Source organism: Vicugna pacos, chromosome 13, assembly GCF_048564905.1.
Source record: "Vicugna pacos chromosome 13, VicPac4, whole genome shotgun sequence".
In the NCBI taxonomy this organism is placed as follows: Eukaryota; Metazoa; Chordata; class Mammalia; order Artiodactyla; family Camelidae; genus Vicugna; species Vicugna pacos.
In genome coordinates this window covers 5,849,446-5,872,765 of record NC_132999.1, presented here as the reverse complement: position 1 = coordinate 5,872,765, position 23,320 = coordinate 5,849,446, and the positions used below count along the sequence as shown (strand labels likewise).

Genomic DNA, 23,320 nt, shown 5'->3' with positions numbered 1-23,320 from the left:
ATAGCCAAAACATGGAAACAGCCTAAATGTCCATCAACAGGTGACTGGATAAAGAAGATGTGGTATATTTATACAATGGAATTCTATTCAGCCATAAAAACCAACAACATAATGCCATTTGCAGCAACATGGATGCTCCTGGAGAATGTCATTCTAAGTGAAGTTAGCCAGAAAGAGAAAGAAAAATACCATATGAGATCGCTCATATGTGGAATCTAAATCACAAAAACAAAAACAAACAAACAAACAAAAACAAAGCATAAATACAGGACAGAAATAGACTCACAGACAGAGAATACAGACTTGTGGTTACCAGGGGGGTGGAGGGTGGGAAGGTATAGACTGGGATTTCAAAATTGTAGAATAGATAAACAAGATTACACTGTATAGCACAGGGAAATATACACAAAATGTTATGATAAATCACAGAGAAAAAAATGTGCAATGAGTGTGTATATGTCCATGAATGACTGAAAAATTGTGCTGAACACTGAAATTTGACACAACATTGTAAAATGATTATAAATCAATAAAAAATGTTAAAAAAGAAAAAAAGTTCAGCTCCTTAGTCACAATAGCCACACTTCAAGATCTCACTTAATGGCCACATGCAGCTAGTGAACACTGTATTGGACGTCACAGATAAAGAACATTTCCGTCACTGCAGAAAGTTCTGTGGGACAACACTCACAGCAAATAAACCTGGTATTTTTATTTCACTTGGCGAGAGAATGGATTGGTCACAAGGGCTGCACAGGTGACTAACAGAGGATAAAAATGAAGGCGACCCAATTCTGGAAGGCTCCCTCGGTGCCAATATGGACCACCCTTAGGTGGCTCATCACTCTGAACCGGAATGCCTCCGGGACGTGCAAAGGGACACCTGAGAGTGAGGGACGCATGGTCTCCCAGAAACCACGCAATTGGTGGCAACTCTTGCTTCTATCTTTCACTTGTGATTAGTAAAGTTCGGCTAATTTTACCAATGTGCATATGTTTTCTATGTCACAAATCATAATCTTGTGCTGTATCTCAGGTTAAGAGCTATGGTTCCAGAATAGTATTCAATGTAATGCAACTGAATAGTCCGGATGTACTATAATTTATTTAACCATAAACCTACTGACAGACGTTTAGGCTGCTTTGAATGTTTTGCTTCATAAATACCAGTGCGATGAATGTTCACGCACATAAATCTTTTACACAAACGTTCTATACGGACTATCATTCAGTAGGACAGAATGGTTTTGCTGAGTCATAAGGTTGGGAACCTTTGTAATTTTAAAGGATGCTGCAAACTATTTCTAAAGAGTTGTTCCAATGTATTCTCCCTCTAATAGTGTAATTCGGGGCCTTTTATCCAGACTGCTTCCGTCCCTGGGTATTATGTCATTAATTTTTGCCAATATGATGCTTTTTACTTGCTCTTCCTTCATCATTAGTGAGGCCAAGGACCTATTTACATGTTAATTGGCTAGTTGAAGATCCGTAAATTGTCTTTCCATGGTTTTTTTATATGCTTTTCCATTTTGTTCATTAATATTTACAGGATAGTTTGTCTTTTGCTGATCGACTTTTAGGACGCGCTGGTTTACCGGTGCTACCTTGTGTTTTACGTGCCACAAGCCTCTGTCTTCCTCAACATCCGCCCCCACCCTCACCCCTGACACCCATTCTCCTCACCGCCTCTGCATTTTAACCTAGTTTAAGACGTCACTTGCCAGCCATTACGTTTGTATGTAATCAAATCTGTCATTCTTTTCCTTTACAATTTCTAGGTTCTAAAATCAAAGTCTTTCTTAGGAAGCTATTTCCACATTCTAAGATTATAAACATAGCTTTTTATTTTTTTTTAACTTTCAGTATTTTCTTTTTTTACATATAAACTGTAATCTATCTGGAATTTATAGCTCCCTATGGTGAGAGATAAGGCTGGCTCCCACTTAATTTTCTTCCAAATAGGTAGTCAATTGTTTCCATATCATTTAGGAGAAAAATTATGCTTACTCCACTGATTTGAAATGTCACACTTATCACGTATTAATATCTTATAAATACTTTTTTTAATTTCATTTTCCGCCTAATGGAGGCACTGGGGATTGAACCCAGGACCTCATGCATGCCAAGCACATGCTCTACCACTGAGCTGTATCACCCCAATATCCTATAAATTCTTTAATTTGTTTCTGGGCTTCTTTGTTTTAATTAGGAACTTATCTAAACTCTTCTATCTTCTAGATTACAAAAGTACATGGACTTGAAAAAATGCAGGGTTCCAATTCTAATAAAAGGTCCTTATTTTAACGAAGCAAGGCCACAGTCAGCGAGCTGGCAAACAGGTATTCGGGCTCACGGTATGTCTCAGTCTACGTCTGTTACCAGCTTTGCTACACCGTCCTGAGCATCAGCACAGGGTTTGGCGCGTGGCAGGACACGAAGTCGTCCTTTGTTGATGAGTTAATGCTCAGTATGAGCTCAGTTTACTCAGAGGAAAGTACATAATTGCAAAGTCATCATTTGATCAGAGTCAACTTTCAGCTTATTAGTAATAAACCCTGGAAAGGGGAAGTGATGGCATTATTACTGTCACTCATGTTATTAAGGAATACAACTTCACTAAAGCTATTAAAATAGTATGTCTTCCCCAAAATAACGCTGCAGTGCATCTGATGGGCCCCTCGGGCTGCTGGCCACTCCCCCTCCTGCTCCGAGATAGCTATCATGTACCTTGTACTGTCGCCTCAAATCTCCAAAGCCCCTGCTCATCAGGAGAAAATCTTACATTTCCCGCCACAAAGCCATAGACTCTGCCTTCCCTCCTATAGAATAAACACTCCTGGTTGGGACAGATCTCCCCGGCTCACTCTGTCACCTCTCTTTCCTGTGCCATTCCTCTCTTCAAGATCATTCTCATCAGCAACAAACAACTATAAATATCTTCATCTTAAAAAAAAAACACACCTTGTCATTCCTTAACCCACATCCCTCTCCAGCTATCAGCACATTTCCCCTTCCCTCTGTAGCAAAATTCCTTGGAAAAGTGCCAGTACTAGCTATGTTTTTTTCCCTCTCAAGTTTTGAACTTGAACCTACTCCACTCAAGTTTTACTCCCCACCCCTCCCCTGAACTTCTTATGATCAGGTAGCCACTACCCTCTTTGTTGCCAAAAACAACAGGCAGGGCCCGGTGCTCCTCTCAAACTCCCATCAGCGGCAGCTGGCCGGTTGATCACTCCATCCCCAAAAGCATTTCTTTACTTGGTTTCACGGACACCCAGTTCTCGTGGTTTCCTGCACCTTACTGACTGCTCCTCCTCAGTGCCCTTAGATTAATCCTCCTGCCCCATCTCTCTGATGTCTGCACACGGAAGCGGCCCAGGGTTCAGTCCTTGAAACTCTTCTCTTTTCTGAACACGCTTACTCCCTAAGTAATCTCATCTAGCCCCGAGGTTTAAATCTCTTTGTGACTCTTAAATTCTGTACCTCCACCCACAACCTTACCTAAAGCCCCTGCCCTAAAAAACTCATACATACAACTACACGCTGGACATCTTCAGCTGCATGTCTAATCAGCACACCAGGCTCAGCATGCCCAGAACCAAAATCACAGTAAAACACAACCACAGGGAAACAAAGCCCTCTCTTTCCCCAGCATCCACCCCTGCGGTCACCACTCTAGCTAAGCAACCTTTGGCTCTTGCCTCGATTACTCTAAAAACCTTCTAGCTGGTCTCTGCTTCTCTTCTGTCCCATCCCGCTCCCCCAACTCTATTCTCCAGAAGTAGCTCTCATGGTTTAAATTATAAACCAGACCGGGTAGCTCCTCTGCTCAAAGTGTTCCGCTGGCTCCCCAGCACTTGGAATAAAACCCAAAGACTTTTCACGGCCTGGAAAGTTGTGATCTGACCCCTGCTTATCTATCCAGCCTCAACTGTCACCACCACATCACTCACTGTTGAGCAGCACAAACCAACTAGCCTGCGAACGAGGAGATAAATGCTGTCTTCTGTGGCTCGGGGACACGCCAGGCTAACTCCTGCCTCAGGGCTCCTGCTTCTGCTCCTCCCTCTGCCCAGTGCTTTGCACCCACAGACGTCTGCAGGGTAATTTTCTCATTTCATTTGGATCACTTTCTCCCAATCATTTTATCCTGATTTATTGTCTGACACAGTACTTTATACTAACTTACATTCTATTATACATTTATTCTCTAACACCTAAACAAGGATGTAAGCCTTAGGAGACCATGGAATTTTTCTTAATTCACTTGTTTATCCTCAGAACCTAAAATGGTGCCTGAAACATAGTAAATGCACAATAAATATTTGCTGAGGAAATGAGTGCACAAATGAGCATGTATATGGTTTGGTTATGAATGTAGCTTAACGACCCTAGCTTTCCATGTGGCTTAATAGACCGAAAGGGCAAACCTGTTCTCAGGCACTCATTACTCACTTTTCGTTGTTTTACAGAGTCCAATTTTATGAGCCAATATGAAGCCACTTTTGTTTTATGATACTTCCAGTTATCAATGATCTGTTTTGGGGGAGAAAAAGTAAGAAATTTAATCCAGAATTTTCCTCAAAAGTAACAAATAAAAAAGACAAGAGAAAGAGCTGAAGTCAATTTTCTTAATTTGTGAAATTAAAGCATTATACTACTACTTGCAATAAATGATGTCTATGTTCATAAAAAGACATGTGCAAAGATTTCTAACATAAAGTAAAGAAGACATCTGAATTTCAAGCTTTCTCACAATCGCTAACAAATGAAAGTCAAATGTTTTCAGGCACATAAGGTTTGGGAAGAAACCCAAGACACAGATTTTTCATTTTAATTCCAAGACCTGTATTTACAACATCATTTATAATAACAAAATATTGAATAATACAGTAGAAGATAGTCTATATATGACTAGCATTCTATTATCCACTTGTTTTGGGGATATTTTTGTGCAAATCTGCAAAATTTTTGAATGTATATTCTAGTAATAAACACTATAACAAATATATTAAAGTGTCTGCTACACACAGTAAACATATAATAAATAATCTAGTGTCTTACATAATTATGAATATATTTTATTATTTATATAAGCCTATATACACGTTCTTTATAGAACGATCACAGTGGCCACAAATATTAGTTCTCCTCTCTGATTACCTAATTTTTATTCTACCTGATTCAAAAAGATAGCTTATAACCTATATCTCCAAGAAATGTAAGTAAAATGTCTGGTACAAAGACACTGGCCTTACTTAAATAAGATAACGTTATGTAAATAAAAGTTTATCTATCATAATAATGCTTTACAATTGATGTTCATCTTTCTTCCTTTTCCCTCAGTGTAACAAATAGTAGTTCATTTGCAAACAAAATAAGCAAGCAGTTCACTTGCAAACAAACTCTGTTTTTAAAAAATATATAACAAACACAATGCATAATATTTGGGAGTTTTGGTTATGACGACAGTGTGATTACAAAATACAATGTGCCGTTACCGATTTAACTGAGAAAGTGTTTTTACTATTGTTTGCTTGTTTGTTTTGTTTCTTGTCAGGGCTTTCGACAGGTCTAAAGTAATGCTGAAATGTGAAAAAGCCAAATGCATGCCTGTGGTTTTTAATCCTACAACTGGCCACTAGATGGTGCCTTCTCCTCTGGAGGGGAAAACAAAAAACCAAAAAAACGGGAAACCATTAAAAACAGCATTCTATAACTGAGGAGTCACTTAAGAAGGATAACTTGAAAAGGATGCTTAAATGAAGAAGTAGAACACTGAGTGAAGAAATGCTCTTTCACCAAAAATATTTGAGTAACTTGGACCTTTTTTCTAAATTAGAAGTCAGTCATTGACTTTAACGAGGATTTTAAGACTCTTGCCATTTTAGAACGTTCCACTGGGTGGTGCAAATGTGTGTGTAACGAGAAAACACACACAACATAAGCCATTTCAAAATCTGACCAAAACCATGCAAGGTGTCACAGTCAAATATTATTGACACTTCATGCCCAGAAACCCCTTATTTCCCTTATTATCATTCCATATTAGATCTTTCTAAATCTGAATAGAAGCAGGCTTACCTTGACATGTCTTTAATCATTAAGAACAATAATTATTTAACACTAATTATTCTCACTTGATGAAGCAGTCGCATCATTAAAATAGGTCTATACACTAAAAGATATTTTGCATCGCTGATTATAAATGTGACCTCACCGCTCATGAATCATAATAATTAAAACAACTCCTGTATTTTCTAAAGCTTGTGGAGGTTGGAAAGAACATTAATTAAGTTTACTATGCCATTGAGAATAATGTCATTGGAAAATAAATTTTAACATTTTTAAGAAGAATAAAAAGGTACGAACTCCTTGGGATTTTTGTGTACATCGAACACTCACATCTTTTATCAGAAGTAGTGATTCTGCATCTGATTTTCCTGGAATCCGGATCTTCATGTCTTTGAGAACAAATAAGGTCTGACTTGTTAGATCGTCTTCTTGTTCTTTCGTTCTCAGTTGCCGCAAAGACTCACTCTTAAATTTGAAAGAATACAGATATTTGGAGGGGGTCTTATTTCATTGTGCCACTACAATCTGAAAGATATTTCTAGGTAAAAATGATGCACTTTTAATTGAAAAAATAATAACATAGAAAAAGGAAGAAAATAATGTTTTTACATTTATTCTTAGCATTAAATTCTTAGAATTAAATGGATATGATTTCCCAAGAGTGTCTTTCACACTTCCACACAGCTGATTTCATGTAGCTCAAAATACTGAAATGAAGATACGAGTGTTTAAAAAAGACTTTCTGGTCAGTTTTATTCTCTACATATACCTCAGGCAGTTCTTGATTAAAAAAAAAAATTCATTGTAATCGAGTAAAATTCATTCACTTATATTTTTTAGACTCTTCCTTTTGGAAGCATCATCCACATTAAATAAACAAGGCAAATAAGCCCCTGGTCTACGTGAAGGTACATGGAGGTGTCTGTTTGAGAATTTACAAGTAAGCCCGGCTGCGCAATGAGCCCACTGACTTCCTCAACACTGAAGCTCTGGGATTTATGCTGAAGAGAGAACACCATATATACACAAAATTAGTACTGTATGCTCATTTAATGTACAGAAAACATTACAAACAATGGTGCCCGTCAGTGCTCTGAGGAAAATTTACCCATGGTTTGGTTTTTTAAACCTACTATTAAAGGAAAATTTTCCACACAACAAATTTCTTCAAATTTATTGACAGACTGCACAGGACACTGCAAAACCACATATTTACTCAGATGATTATCAACAAAATTATCCTACTCCATCAGTGAATGAAAAATAAAATTCTGTTCTCAGTGTTGAACCTCAAGTTCTGTGACACAAAGAAGTCTGCCTTTTAAGAGTCCATACTCAGTTACAGGCGAAGAAGGATGAATAACCCAGATCCCAGGAGACCACAAGTTGAATTCTGGAAAGGATCTGAAGTTCCATCTGTCCTCCCCCAAGCTAGTCCCTCTGCCACCTAAATCCTGAGTACATGCTAACCTCGGCGGGGCGAACATGACTTACCGTCTGAGGGTTAGAGCTGCCATCGTTACTCGGAGGCAGAGGCCTCACGTAGGAGGAAGCACGGTTTAAAGATTGTGACCGAGACGCAGAAGTCGGCCGGGACGCTGATATCATCTGTTGAGCAGAAAAGGGGCGGTTGTCCGCACTGGATGGCGACGGGGAAGAGATGGACCGAGGGCAACTGACCGAGCGCCTTATGGAGCCTACGGATGGTGAGGAAGAGGGGTCGCACAGCAGCAGAGTTAGGAGAAGTTCCCCACTGAGGTGGGTCTATGCAGTCTAACGACGAGCGGGGTGGCAATACATGTGAAAGCAGAGACAGCAGCATGGGGATATGAGATGGGGGTCACTTCTTCAATTTAAACAGTGAAGTTGGTGCAGAACGCCTATCACGTATGAAGAGGGGCTACGGTGAGAATACTACTTAAATAGCACTTTAATGTCCTAGTCTTGAAATGTGATACAAAAGGACATGAAGAAAGGAAAACTAACATGTATGGAGCACATTCTAGAAACCAGGCATCATGCTGGGTGCTACGCTTTTATCTTCATTCTCACAGACACCTTCTGGAGTGTGAACTCCATCGCGCTGGAGGCTCAGAGAAAGAACTTTCTCAAGGTCACATGACAAGAACGTGGCCAAGCTCAGATGTATATCCCGACTTAATCCCGGTGCTTCCCCTCTTCTATAATGTCATGATGCCATCTACTATCTTTAGATTATCCTGATCATTTATTAGAATCTGTCCATAGGTTAGAAATAAAATATTTTACAGCAGGATTCAGAGAGGAAAATGGATAAAAGTTTATAAAATAACCAGAATGAATGGATGTTATAAAAATCTAGGGTCCATGAGAAAAAAAATAATAAAACAGAAGAAAACCAAACACTATACTAATGGAGTTAAAATATATCATTGCTTTTTAAAAAAGTAGTACTAAACAGATAAATCTTATTCACAGGACAGAAAAATTAAACAATTAGGTTCAATTTCCCATAGAAAAAGATTTACATGAAGAAAAACTGTTTAGATCTAAAGAGTTGTTATCAGAAAAACTAAAGAAAACTGCAGACTATCTTCTCCACTGCATATTGAGAACGTTTTAAAAAGAGAATCTACTATTCCAGGTAAATTTTGACTCCTGACACAGAGAAATAGAATATCACTCAATAGTATCAACTTTTATATCTTTTCGAGCTCATATATTTTATATACCCTCTGTTATATATTCTCTCTCTGCTTGGGAAATAAATCAATCTTCAGTAATTAAATAATTTAATGAAACTCACATGAAGGCAGGTTGAATACCCAAATTAGCTGCTGAAAAAATTTAAACCTTCATAACGGCAGTGGGCATGAATCTTAACTTTTAGGGATCTCTTTCTGAACTGATGGATATTCTGAACTGATGGATAAGCCTAGTAGTCCTCATTTGGTTCTGCAGAGTATGAAAATGTATACTCATTCAGGCTATAAAAGATGTTTAAAAAAAAAAAAACTTCCATTCGTTTCAACTAATTAACTTCCTTCTGAAACTGAAAGTCACACTATTTTTTGAAAGGACGGTGCTTCTAAAAAGGGTGGTGTGCGGAACATACCACTGGTCAGTCTTCTACAAGAAGATACCGCAAAGCATGTGCTACAACCACACCTGCGCCCTGCTCTCTTCGAGGGCTTACGGGGGCGGGATGGGTTTGGACTTTGTAACCTGATCGCAGCTGCAGAAGAAAACATCCTTTCTCTTGAGTCACCACAGAGTCCCTTTTTTTTCCCCCGCATGCTGGAAACTCAGATAGAATAACTTAATATCTAGACATGCCAATGATATTGAGGTAGACTAACCCAAAAATGGTTGAAACGTGCATACACAAATTATCTGAGAAAAAATACCCCGTACAGTTTTGCATAGGACTACCACATATCAAACCAAAATATATCCCTTGGTGCTGTAACGAGCTTAGATTTCCTAGGTTGATTATTTATGACAGAAGGTGGTATACACATTCCGGATCTTGTCTTCAGTTATCAACACCCCTTTGGAGAGAAAACTCAAGGACGGTTTTTGGCTATAATATTCCTTAGCGTAAGATTAAGGAGAGAATATAAAACAAATTGAAACCCTTGTTGCAATTCCGAATGTCCAAAAAAGCTATAAGGAAAAAGATATCAATTGAATTGGGCTAGCTTTAAAGTATGAATTTATACTTAAAAACATCTTTAGTATGTTATTTGTCTGATCTCAATTTATTAACCAATTGGTTTGAGAACAAAGAATCATCTCAGAGCTTTCGGAACCCTCACAGCTTCTCCTCACCCCTACCCGTAACCCTGGTCAGTTCTGTTAAGCTGTTAAGGATGCACATATTAACCAATGGGAAAGGGGCTCAAAAACTGACAAAACCTGGGCAGAACAATGTCATCTTGCAAAAGAGAAATAGAGTTAAAGTTACACAGAGATACATTGAAAGTAGGAAGGAGTCTTTAAGAAAAAATGAGGTAATGGATAAAACAGCTCACAAACTGCGGAGCAGGTGCTCGATAAACTTCAGTGAGTAAATGAATGAAATGGAACATAATACATTATTTCACTTACAAACACATAAAACCCTCAAAGACAGGGTAGCATGTATCTTCATGGAATAATTTGGAAGGAAAAGAAAGACCAAAGATCTTCGTCTATTGGTTCTACATTCCTTGCGCATTTTCCCATCAGTTTGGAAGGCCGGGTTTCCAACATTATCCTGACATCTTCAGGAAACTAACACATTAAACCATTGCTGGAGATAGACAGACAAAGGCTCCCAAGTGTGTTACTGCGGGACTGAACGGGTCCCTTTTGTGGAGCCCTAGGACAACGGAGGACGAGGCAAGCAAAGATGAGAGACGGGGGTTAAGAAAGTCCTGCACTGGAGGCAGCGTCGGGATGGGGTATCCAACTGAGCCCGGGCAACGGGAAAACCGCACTGGACATTCGGGGATGAAAGAAGAATCACAGACACAAGAGAGGACATTTCGGACCAAAGAAGGAGTGAAAGACAGGAGAATGGAAGGGAGAGATGTGAAAAGAAAGACAGCCAAAAGGAAGCAGGAACAGGAGACAGAGAAGCGGGTAGGTTCCTCCCCTGAACCCTTCCCGTGCACCAGAAGCCCTGACTCCAGGACTCAGGGACTCCAGAGAGAGCACTGGACTCCAGACAGCCTTAATTCGACTCTTTTGTTTTCTGTTGTGCAGCCCCCGAAAGGGGTCGCGGCATCCAGACCCGGTCGAGGTCTGGCTGGGAAGGAAGTGGGGCAGAATCCAGCTCTCCGCACACATAAGGGTTCATTTGGCCCAAGGTCTTTTTATTGAGTCATTTCAGTTCTGTAATTCTTCATGTAACAACTAAATTAGAAGAAATTAACTTACTGGACTGTTGGATTAATTTGTAGTGGTTGGGCTGTTTAAGGTTATAGGTGACCTGCTTTTCTTTTTTCTTATTCCGGTGCTCGTCTTCCTCGCTGTCCTCCGACTCCGAGGAGCTGCTGCCGCTCCCGGGGCTGCTGTCACTGCTGCTGTATTTCTGCCTTTTCATGATCTCGGAGCTCTCGGGCATGGCAGACAGAGGCTAAGATGGGGGGAAAGGTGGGATTCTGTCAGAGTTCAAAAAGGCTTAGTAAAGCTTATTAGTTACTATATTTAACTTCCCACTTACGATTACTGCTTTTTCACTGACGCCTGAAAAATCCCCCAATGTAATGCAATGATACCACTCACTCATTGTTCTGTTTCTCCGAAACAGTCTTTCTTAAATAACATCGTTCCATCCTGATGAGGAAAATGCTGTTTCTGCATGATGCAGAAGGACCAAAAGTATCCACAAAGAATAAAAAAAACTAAGAAAAAATACGGGAGGTCAAAATATACAAATCAAAGATGATCAGTGTTTCTTCATTCCATACAGAGTAACGAGTCCATTACTCGTCAAGACGCGGAGATGTTCCTTTGCTGTATCATTCATGTCCAAGGTCACTCGATAAATGTGTATGTGTGTGTACGTGCTTGTGAGAGAGCGAGCGAGAAAGGAGAGGGCAGGAGGGAGGGGTGAGAGAGGCAAAAAAAAAAAAAAAAAGAGCAGCCAGATAAACCACTATAAGTAAAATAATCCACTGTAAGTAAAGCAGATCACACCTTAAGACAGACCCTACGAGCCTATCCTATTACTCAGATAATATGCAGCAGGAAGGTATTCCTCCCATGTTTGTTTTCACCACGGACATTTTTTAAAATAAAAAATTTTAATTAATCATCCACTTTCCCAATTGGTTATGCATAAAGTCATACGGTTTCTTGGAGGATTCCTAACTCTGACATGTAGGGCCTGGCCATAGTGGAGCAGCACTGCTCTTCACTGCCTACACTACATTTAAAAAAAAAAAAGGAACACAATGTAACAATCAGTACAGCATAAATTTTTCAGAGGATAGATGCCATACAGAAAGATAAATCTGTAAAGATTCAAATTGCCACACTATCAAGTTCCGATAAACCCATTAGAATCACTTGTCTCCGAATCCCCCAATCAGTGTGCCTCCAGTGATGCCAGCTGAAGGAATAAAAGACAAGGGCAGTGGGACATCTTCGCTTCCGAGAGAATGTGTACAACCATGAACAAGACAGTGGTAACTCAGTCATTTTAAGAGACTATTTCTTACACACACCATATGCCTCTTATTTCTGCTGGGAAAGGTGCCTGCAGTTGTATACTAGTTTCTTGTTCTCTGTTAAATCAAACAAAAATGTTTTGACGTTAGCACACACCATAATGAAATCCTTGGTTATGCTGAGATTTCACTGAAATAAGGTATCTCCTCTCATGTGGCAGTGGAGGATGAAAGATAAAGACAGAAACAGCATCTCTTGAAGTGCCTGGAATACATAGTAAGCCAAAGCATGATCTCCTTAAACTTACTGCCTTAGCAAACGACGAAAAATCACCAGAGAGGAATAGTAATACACTAAGGTACCAACTTGTGTTTAAAAGTACATTCTCCTTTTGATAGTCTAATATTTACTGAGCACTAACAATGTTCAAAGAGATATGCATAAAAAACATTTACCAGTAACACAATCATCAAACATTTTGATAGTCTTGGGGAATTTGAATTCTAGAGGAAGGCTGTTTCTTCAGAAGCCTAGCATACCCAGAAGAAACTGTGGCACAATCAGGCTTGCTAGCAGTGCCCTCCTTCGTGTAGGCAAACAGCTTTCAAGTTCCTTAAGGAGCTTGACTACATAATGAGTTATTCGATCCTATAAAGAATCACAAAGGGAAATGGAGTGCTGAACCTTTGTTGTCATATATGCATTTGGGACTTGTTAACTGATACACTGGTCAAACAATAATTAATAAGGAGTCACAGCAGCATAAACTGCAAATAGTAACTTAACTGCAAAACAGAATTTGTAAGCGGGAGTTGTTATAAAACAAACCACACAATTTATTTTTATGTTCGACTTTCTCATGAACTGGGTTGTATATTAAAAATATATAAACAGTATAAAGAATAACAAAACAAATACCAATGTACCTACTGCAGCTGAAAAAAAAAACAATGCTAATACTTCATGTGATATTTATTATTTATGTAGCTAATGAGTATTTCTTGGATTCTCAAATAAGTGAAAGTTATTATTTTTCCCAGCACAAGTCCATTTAACCTTGATCGCCTTCAATCATTCTCCTACCAGGAAAGACACTGGAAATCAGTGTTTGGCGTGGGATGGCATCCCTCTGAAAAGGAAAGGCTGCTTTCAAGTTTCGCTCAATCCGAACCCTCAGTGCATATAAAGTTAAAAGTTATAAAAAGTACTTTTCCTTCAGACTGATTATGCAGCTTTCAACCACTTTGAAATATTTCTGGCGTTAACAGCTACAGGAAGTAACCAACTCATTTCAACAAACACACTGCTAGTTACTAGTATTTGCCTGGAATAAGAGGAGTTGAAAGAAACACACAGTGTGAATTCTGCGCTCTAGGGGCTTGTATTACTGTTTAGGAGATAAGCCTTATTTAATGAAGCAAAGGAAACTATAAGACAGCAGAAGGCTGACTCAGAGCCTTGGCATTTGCCAATCTGCCATGAATACTGTGCTTTCAGGTTGTCTCACATCTGATTTGCCAAATTGCAATGATCAATTTACAAAGTTTAGGAACTTGTCAGTGTTTTCCAGAGTGAAGCAATGGCCCATGAAGGTATTCACTTTGACAGATATTCTAAAAACACATCTGTTCCAAAGGAATTATCATCTTCCATAATTCTTTAATAAAGAACACGTAACTTAGAAGAACCATGCCTGACATCCAGCCTCTGGCCTTCCCCAGGTATGCATCCTTCACCAGACTCCTCCTGCACCACTTTACTCTCTGAGAATCTTCCACCTGAGTCCTACCAAATTCCCTGCTGATTCCCCAGCACCCTATGCAGTGCCACACCTCCATGTCTTTGCCTTTAATGTTCCCTCTACCCCAAATGACCTTCCACCCTTCTCAAATGTTTAGAGCACTACCCACTTTTCAAGACCCAACTCAAATGGCACTTCCTTTATGAAGCCATCCATAGTCTGCCAAGCCCTTTCTTCTCTATGCTGCTGTAGTGTTTTCCACTGACTCCTTAATTACAGCACTTGCCACAGTACTGCCTGGTTTTGGGTTTACCTATTTGTTCTTCCACAAGTCAGTGAGGTCTTTGTGGACACCTTCAACAAGTTTAACTAATGGTTTTGAGAATCTAAGTGCCAGATGCTGCGCGCGGTGCTAGACAGGTAAAGACGAAATACACCTCCCATCCTCAAGGAACTTATGCGCTCATACCAAGGCAAACAAGCAAACAACTATTTGTCACAGCTGCTCTATAAACGTGCCATTTGAGGTACAGCAAGAGAACGAGGGGATCTAACGAGGGCAGTGAGGGAAGATTTCACAAAGGCAGCAGTGGTCCAGCTGGATTAGGAGGAGGCCTCACCAATCAAGCAACAAATCAATGATTTTTTTTTTAAAGGCAGGTATTCCAGGTATAAAGAAACAGCATGAAAACGTGACAGAGCATAATGTAAGGACATAGTGAGAGCTTAGTATTGCTGAAAGTAAAGTGAAAAAAGACAGAATGAAGGAAGTTTCCAAGATTTCACAAACTCAACTCTTTCCTCCTCTACTAGCAAGGACTCTGACATAAAATAAAAGACCATGTGGACGTCACCACCACAGAGCCGATGAAGGTAAAGCAAACACCTGCTTATTTTTGCCAGAATGATAGCTTTCTATTTATTCCTAGAAACTGCAACTATTTAATAAAACACAATTTCAATATTGCTGGGCCAGCAAAAGATGGGGTCCCCGTGAGGATCTCTGGAGTCATGATGTGCCTTATCTATAATGCTCCATGTCTCTGATATCTGTCTAGAGATAGGAGGGAAAATTAATACTGAGTATAGAATAAGGGGCCTGGTTCTAGGTCCTGCTTGGCCCTGACTCACAGAGCTTTCATTAGATTAGGGAAAGAGTCAAAAAATGAGGAAAACTAAGGAAACAAGTCAAAAATTCTCCTGAGTATAATATCATCTTCCCAACTCTGTCTTCACGGGAAACGCAGTCCACAAAGCTCCTTGCAAGCGGCATCAAGCCGTTCTTCTAGTGAGAAATACGAAGAGAAAATCAGCTGGTCTTAGTAGAGTCTACTCTGATGTTAAGGAAGGGAGAGGTGCCGCACCTTTGGTCCTCGAGGCTTGGCAGTTTTGCCCATCAACTTTTCATCATCAATTTCACATTGTTCCAGAAGATCCAAAATATCTTCCTCCTTAAAAAAAGTATTAAAATCATGATCACTAATGGACCCCAGAATCTTCCCAAGTTCATTAAGCTCCATAAAACAGTGTACAAAGAGGATTCCTAAAGCTATTTAGCAAAGATTGCTCAGATCAAATGAGAAATAAAGGGTCATGGCAAGCTTTCTTGAAGAAATTTTCACTGAAATTTGGCAAAAATAATACTTAGCTGAAATCTATTATGTATTAATTATCATAAACAAATATACCCTTATGTTCTAGTATACAATTAAAATTTTAGAATAGTTCAATACATTTGCCTATTACTTTAAAATTTCTAAAAGTTCACTTTAATTTTTCAAGACCACAATTTCATCAGTCATTTCCACATTGATTTCTGTAAAATAATATTACAACCTCAGACAGAAAACTGATCAGCCTAACAGTTTCATTTAGAACAATTTGATGTTAGTATTTAGTTAACAGGCACAATTTAATGAAACTTCCAAAATTTTAACTATTGTACAAGAGTATCTTTAGAACTCAACATAAGGTTTTCATTCTAGAGGTCTAACATCTTCTCTCATGCTCTTCAAGAGTCACTTTGAAGTCAAAGGGTAAAGTTAAAAAACATATATATCCAAGTGAATGTTGCGCACACCAGAGCAATAGGGAGATAGCGGTAATAATAAAAGAGGTATAGTTAGCTGCTTTGCTGAGTTATCTATCTATTCATCCTACAAAAATGTCACATCTCCATTTGTATGTTTATGATTTACATCTGTGTCTCTTTAAAGAAGAGTTTTAAAGAAACTAGAAATCTCACTGTGCAATGGAAATTTGTAAAATAAGTTACTCTTCATCCCAATCTAAGAAGATTTAGCTATTAAAATATGAAAGACTCTCGCTATAAAGTTTTGATTAGATAGTAATCCTACAATTAATTCCAAAGACAGCAGCACAAGATAGTTAAAAAGTAAGGAATTCTGTTCAGGAGAAAGAAAGTCATAATAGACAATAGACTTTCATCATAATAGCTAAAACAAGATTCCAAACTAAACAATCATATTTTTAAGACATCAGAACAGTGTGGATAAAAGTAATGTACAGGGAATTAAACAGAGGGAAAGGTTCTCCTTAAGTGACCAGAGATAAGTGGCCACTTTCTACTTTGAGGTCCTTTGTCAAGCCTGGACACAGATGAGCAGAGATCGGGTCTGTAACAGCAGAGAGATCCTGCAGGGATAAAGAGAATCCAGCAGAGTTTCCAAAGGTCACGTGGGCCAGTGTGCCATCTAGAGGAGCCCCACAGTGCTGGTTCTCTTCACCTGGCGGATCTCTCCAATAGCAATTTTAGCTGAGTGTGTAGTGCAGTAGGAGACTAGAGGCATGGACGGAAAACCAGAAATACTTCTCTGTGCTCTTAAAGTTCTTAAACACCAATGGAGAATGAGACCTGTAATAGACACTAAATAGATTTCACCCTGAAGGCATTTGAAACCAGAGATAAACTCAAGCAAACTAATACAGCCCAGCCTGAGCCCAGTTCAATGTTTCTTTCTGACATTTTTTAATTGAAATGTATTTGACATAACAATGTATAAACTGAAAGTGTACAACATGCTGATCTAATACATTTACATATTTAACATGATTGCCATTTTAGCAATAATTAGCTCCTCTATCACATGACATAATTATTATTTCTTTTTTGTGATCAAAATAAGTAACTAGTAATACCTTTGATGATTACAATACAATATTGCTTTCAATAGTCACTACACTGTGCATTAGATCTCTGGGACTTACTTACCACTAGTTACAAGATTGTACCCTTAAACAATCTCTCTCCTATTCCCCTACCCCCCAGCCCTGGTAACCACCATTCTACTGTTTTTATGAGTTTGACTTTTATAGATTCCACCTATAAGTGATATCGTACGGTATTTGTCTTTCTCTTTATGACTTATCTCACTCAGCATAATGTCCTCAAGGTCCATCCATGTTATCACAAATGGCAGGATTTCCTTCTTTCTTGTGGCTGAATAATATTCCATTTATATATATATATACCACATCCTCTTTATCAATTCATCCATTGACGGGCACTTAGATTTTTTCCATAACTTGGTTACTGTGAATAGTGCTGCAACAAACATGGGAGTGCATTTATCTCTCTGATACCCTGCTTCCATTTCCTTTGGGTATATAAGCAGAAATGGAATTGCTGGATCATATGGTAGATCTATTGTTAATTTTTTGAGGAACCTTCATACTGTTTTCCTTAATCGTTGAACAAATTACATTCGCACCAACAGCATACAAGAGTTCCCTTTTCTCCACATCCTTGCCAATACTTGCTACCTCTTGTCTTCTTGATGACAGCCATTCTAACAAGTGTGAGGTGGTATCTCACTGTGGTTTTGACTTGCGTTTCTCTGGTTAGCGATGTTGAGCATCTTTTCGTGTACCTGTGGGCCACTGGGATGTCTTCTTTGAAAAAATGTCTATTTAGTCGCTTTGCTCATTTTTCAGTCAAGTTGTTTTTTTGTGTGTTATTGAGTTGTATGAGCTCTTTATGTATTCTGGATATTAACCCTTTATCCTATGCATGGTTTGCAAAGATTTTCTCCCATTCTGTAGGTTCCCTTTTCATTTTGTTGAGTGTTTCTTTTGGTGTGCAGCAGCTTTTAAGTTTGATGTAGTCCCACTTGCTGATTCTTGCTTTTGTTCAACTTTTTCTTTAGCTCAAAGTGATTAGCCCCTCACCCTAGCACCCTAAAAGAAGAAAGATATGCCTTCTTTTGGACAAAATAGTAACAGTTCAATTTTTATGATTTTTATGAACAATGCCTTTCAAACAAATACAAATTAGAGGACATTCAAAGTAACAGAAAAACATAACCCCTAATCAAAAGGAAAAAACTATCAATCAAAGCAAGTCCATAAATGATTCAGATGTTAAAATTAACAAACAAGGATTTTTTTAAATAACTATTATATACATGTTAAATAAAATTGATGAAAAAAATGAACAAAGTGAATGAAAGATGCAGAATTTTAACAAAGAAACAGAATTTAAAAAGCCAAATGGACATACTTGGTTTAAAAAATACAATCTAAAATTAAGAAGTGATTGAACAGGCTTACTTGCAGACTAGACATGGGAGGAATGTCAATGAAAATTACCCAGTTTGAAGCACAGAGAGAAAAAGAAAGGAAAAACAGAAAAAAGCATCAAAGACACAGTTGTCCTTCAATATACACGGGGGATTGGTTCCAGGACCTCCTGCAGATACCAAAATCTGAGGATGCTCAAGTCCCTCATGTAGAATGCTGAATTTGCATCTAACCTACATACATCCTCCTGTATATTTTAAATCATCTCTAGATTACTTATAATACCTTATACAATGTCAATGCCATGCATATAGTTGTAAATACAATGTAAATGCTATGTAAGTAGTTGCTGGAGCATGGCAAATTCAAGTTTTGCTTTTTGGAACTTCCTCGAAATTTTTTCCTAAATATTTTCAATCCACTGTTGGTTGAATCCACAGATGCAGAACCTGTGGATACAGAGGGTCAGCTGTATGTGAGATGCTGTCCCATGATCTAACACACATAACTAGAGCCCCATAAAGAGACAATATACAAAATCATGCAGCAACCACATCTGAAGGAATAACAAAGGAGGATTTTCCAAAACCACTGAAAGAGATGAATTCACAGCTTTAAGAGTCTGAGAAAATTATGCACAGGGGAAATACAAAGAAAACCACCCAGAGACACATCAAAGTCAAAATTCTGAAAATAAAGAAGAAAGCAGGCAGAAAAAAACATATTACATACAGATGGGGTGGGATAAAAATCCTGCCAAGACAGAATTCTGTACACAGTTAAACCACCATTTAAAATAAAGGCAAAATAAAAGACAATTTCAGGAAAAAACGAGAGAGAGAGAATTCATCCCCACCACACTCATGCTACAAAGAATATGAAATACTTCCTTTAGTTTCTTCAAACAAAAACTAAAGGAAGATGGCTCTTGTCAGAAGCATGAATCTGCGCAATGGGACGCAGAACACAGAAAGGAAAAATGTGAGAGTAAATATAAAATGCTACTCAGAAAACTAAGACCACCGACTGCTTAGACAACACTAACAATATATTTTGAGGTTTGCAACCTATATAGAAGTAAAAAATATAATAATAGCACAAAGTCTGGAAGGAGGCACTAAATGAAACTCCACTGTTATGGTCCTTATGTGGTCTATAAAGTGGTAAAATACCAACTCAGGGCAGACTATTAAGATTAAAGGATGCATATGGCGATTTCTTTTGAGAAAAAAAATCATATTATGCTACAATATGATTTATATATAATATAAGTAAAATCCAATAGGAAAGATAAAACAGTATAATAAAAATAATTGATTTTTCCAAAAGAATAAAGGAAGGAAGCAATAAAGAAACAATGAGTAGATGGGATAAATACAGAACAAAGAGCAAGGGGGAAGATATAATCCCAACTATACCAATAATTATGTGAAATAATAAAAAAAAAACAGTGTCAGACTGGATTTTAAAACAAACATGACCCAATTATATGCTACTTGCCAGAGATATTTTGACTATAAAAACTAGGATAAACTTAAAATAAATGGTTGGAAAAGATACATCACTGAAACACTAACCATAAGAAAGAAACTAGTGTGGCTACATTAATCGCAAGAAGTAAATTGCAAGACGGGAATATTACCCAAGCGAAAGATAAACATGTCATAATGATAAAATAGAAAGGATGAATTCATTAGGAAGACACCTCTGTAACTTCAAAGTATATGAAACAAAAACTAACAGAAATAAATCCACAATCACAGTTGGACAAATTACTGAGAGATGTTTAACAGATCTCTCTCAGTTAACTTTTAGGACAAGTAGGCCAAAAAATCAGAAAGGTTATATAGCATATTTAAACAGCTCTAATAGCCAAATTTACTTACATGATGTATATAAAACTCTATAACCACCATCTGTAGTATACATATTCTTTTCAAGCAGACATGGACATTCTCTAAAATAAGTATTCTATTGAGTTAAAGCAAGTCTCAATTTATTTTACAAGATTTAAATTAGAATATGTTCTCTAACACCAATGAACTAAACTAGAAATCTTTACCAAAAATAAAACTAGAACTTTTAAAATGTGTGGAAATTAAGCAACAAACCTCTAAGTAACCGAAATAAAAATCAAAAAACATGACGTGGCAGTTAGTAAAAATACGACACATAAAAATGCTACAACTATAAGGGTAATATACAAAAATAATCAGATGTTTACATCTTGGCAACAAATTAAAAATTAAAACAAATTCAAAACTATATTATTGGCAATAGTAGCAAAAACACCAAATACTTAAAATAAATTTAATGAAAGGCGTGCAAGAACTATATACTGAAAACTACCAACATGGCTGTTATTAAAGCCTCCAGCAGAGGGAGAGAGATGTCATATTAATGGATCACAAGACTCAGTATTGTTCATTCCCCAGAAATTGTTTTATAGATTCCTCAGTCCCAACTAAAATCCCAGTAGCCATATTTTGTCATCAAAAAATTAATGGAAACTTAGAATTAAACTGATTCTAAATTTGTATGAAAGTGTGAAAGAACCTAGGAAATCCAAAAGAGTTTGAAAAAGAATACATTTGAGGGCTCACGCTACCTGGTTTCAACACTTATTATAAAGCAACAATCGTGATGGTTGTATAAGAACAGGCTCAAAACATATCCAGAAGGAACCCTACTCCAAAATGACACCTGCACCCCAATGTTCATAGCAGCACTATTTACAATAGCCAAGACATGGAAACAGCTTAAATGTCCATCAACAGATGACTGGATAAAGAAGATGTGGTATATTTGTACAATGTAATACTACTCAGTCATAAAAACCAACAACATAACACCATTTGCAGCAACATGGATGCTCCTGGAGAATGTCATTCTAAGTGAAGTAAGCCAGAAAGCGAAAGAAAAATACCATATGAGATTGCTCATATGTGGAATCCAAAAACAAAAACAAACAAACAAAGCATAAATACAAAACAGAAACAGAGTTATACACAAGATCTCATGGTAGCTCACAGCAAAAAAAATGTGACAATGAACATATATATGTTCATGTATAACTGAAAAATTGTGCTCTACACTGGAATTTGACACAACAGTGTAAAATAATTATAAATCAATAAAAAATGTTAAAAATTTAAAAAATAATAATAATAATAATAATAAAAAAATAAAGAACAGACTCAAAGAACATTGGAACGGGGTAGGCAGAGCCATGATATTTAAGTGAGATTTTGAATAGAGAGAAGAAGGGAACTGAGACTTGAAGCCTACTTATGATGTGTCAAACACTTTACACAGACTAGTTTACTTAACCTCAATTTTATTTTCACAGACAAGTCTGTCAAGTTTAGTTTTAATACTACTATTTTAGTGATCTGATCAAATAGTTGAGTCTAAGTTTACAAAATTAACATGTAGGGGAGCTGGAATTTGAGTCTAGTTTTACCCAGCTCCAAAATCCTTAGGTTTTCTAGCAGAAAAAGTGAGGGTGGAGAAGCAAAATGAGGAGAAGGTGGAACAGATGCTCTACCCACAGGAGAGAGAAATAACATCACAGAACAGGCGAAGGAAAATGCACAAAGGTCTCTCACTGTCTGGGTCAAGAAAAACAAAAGATCGCAGAACATAATTCAAAGGTAGAAACACTTGCATATGTCAAAAGAGGGAAATATGAAGGAAGAGAGCGTTGGGGTACCCAATACTCCTTCTGCTTCTGTCTCTAGGCCTCGCCAGCTTTAAATGGCTTTACATCCTTCTGTTGCAGATTTTGGGTGAAAAGACCACAGCAGAGTCTATCCATAATAAAATGTTACCAGGATTTTTGAATCACTCAATATAACAGGGCATCCAAGATACTGGAAGTATCACTCTAGGAAGAGTTCCAATAATATAAAGTATAAACAATTTTCATAGGTCCTCATGATGAAATGAAGAACACGAGAAACGGTAAATATGTTAATTAAATATAAAAAACTATTTAGAGAACTATTAAAGACCACTGACTCTTTGGACAACAAATAAAAACTTATGAGACATTAGAGCCTTGATTAGCACCCGCACACTGGCCCTGTCATCTTGTAATGCTCCCTCTTTTGGGACCCTGAGCTTCCATATTAAGAGATCTGGTCAACCTCCTGAGAGCCCATACAGAGAAAGAGCGATGCAGCCAGCTTCCCAGAAGTTCTAACAATCTTAACTGATCAACTACCTAGTGACACGTGAGGGAACCCATCTCGGATTTCCACCCCCCGGTGAGCTTTCAAATGAATACAAATATAAGATTCACTCCAAGCAAGCTCAGCAGAAGAACCACTAAACTGAGTCGAGCCAAGATTGCATAATAATGAGCAAATGAATGAAGTGGTTTATTGTGCTGTAATAGACAACTGGCAGACCTTTCAGTAAGGTAAACCGATGGCTCTGTGTGTGCGTGTGTGCTTTAATTACTTCTCATATGCCAGGTCTATGCAGTATCAGGAAAACAACAGTGTATAATATTCCAAATGATAAGAACATCACAAGCCACTCGGTTATTTCCATCTATTTTTTTTATTCAGTTATGCACACACAAGTCTGTAGTAAGACATTTATTACAATAGATTGATATAATATCAACATTCTCTCCTGTGTAATTTGTCCTATTAGACAACATATTTATGAAATGATTTGGTTACAAAGTGTTACCAACTGTTAAAATGGAAGGAAAGTGCATCTTAAAAGTAAAATGTTTTTATATGTGGAACTAAGGTGGTTGTTTCTAAACACATATTGTTCGGCCTCGCTCTTTTTCTTCTTCATAAACATTCATTA

General features: G+C 37.8%; 1 protein-coding gene across 6 annotated transcripts in view; it reads right to left on the bottom strand.

The window, feature by feature from the left end:
• The window catches only part of TTLL7 (tubulin tyrosine ligase like 7), a 138,636-nt gene that overhangs the window by 34,922 nt on the left and 80,394 nt on the right, over positions 1–23,320 (bottom strand). For all 6 annotated transcript variants that reach the window (XM_072974109.1, XM_072974105.1, XM_072974107.1 and 3 more), the window contains 5 exons: positions 15,319–15,405; positions 10,978–11,176; positions 7,570–7,772; positions 6,406–6,540; positions 4,456–4,536 (listed from right to left, as the gene is read on the bottom strand). In XM_072974109.1, coding sequence (XP_072830210.1) covers positions 4,456–4,536; positions 6,406–6,540; positions 7,570–7,772; positions 10,978–11,176; positions 15,319–15,405 — 705 coding nt within the window. The remainder of the gene's footprint in view (positions 1–4,455; positions 4,537–6,405; positions 6,541–7,569; positions 7,773–10,977; positions 11,177–15,318; positions 15,406–23,320) is intronic.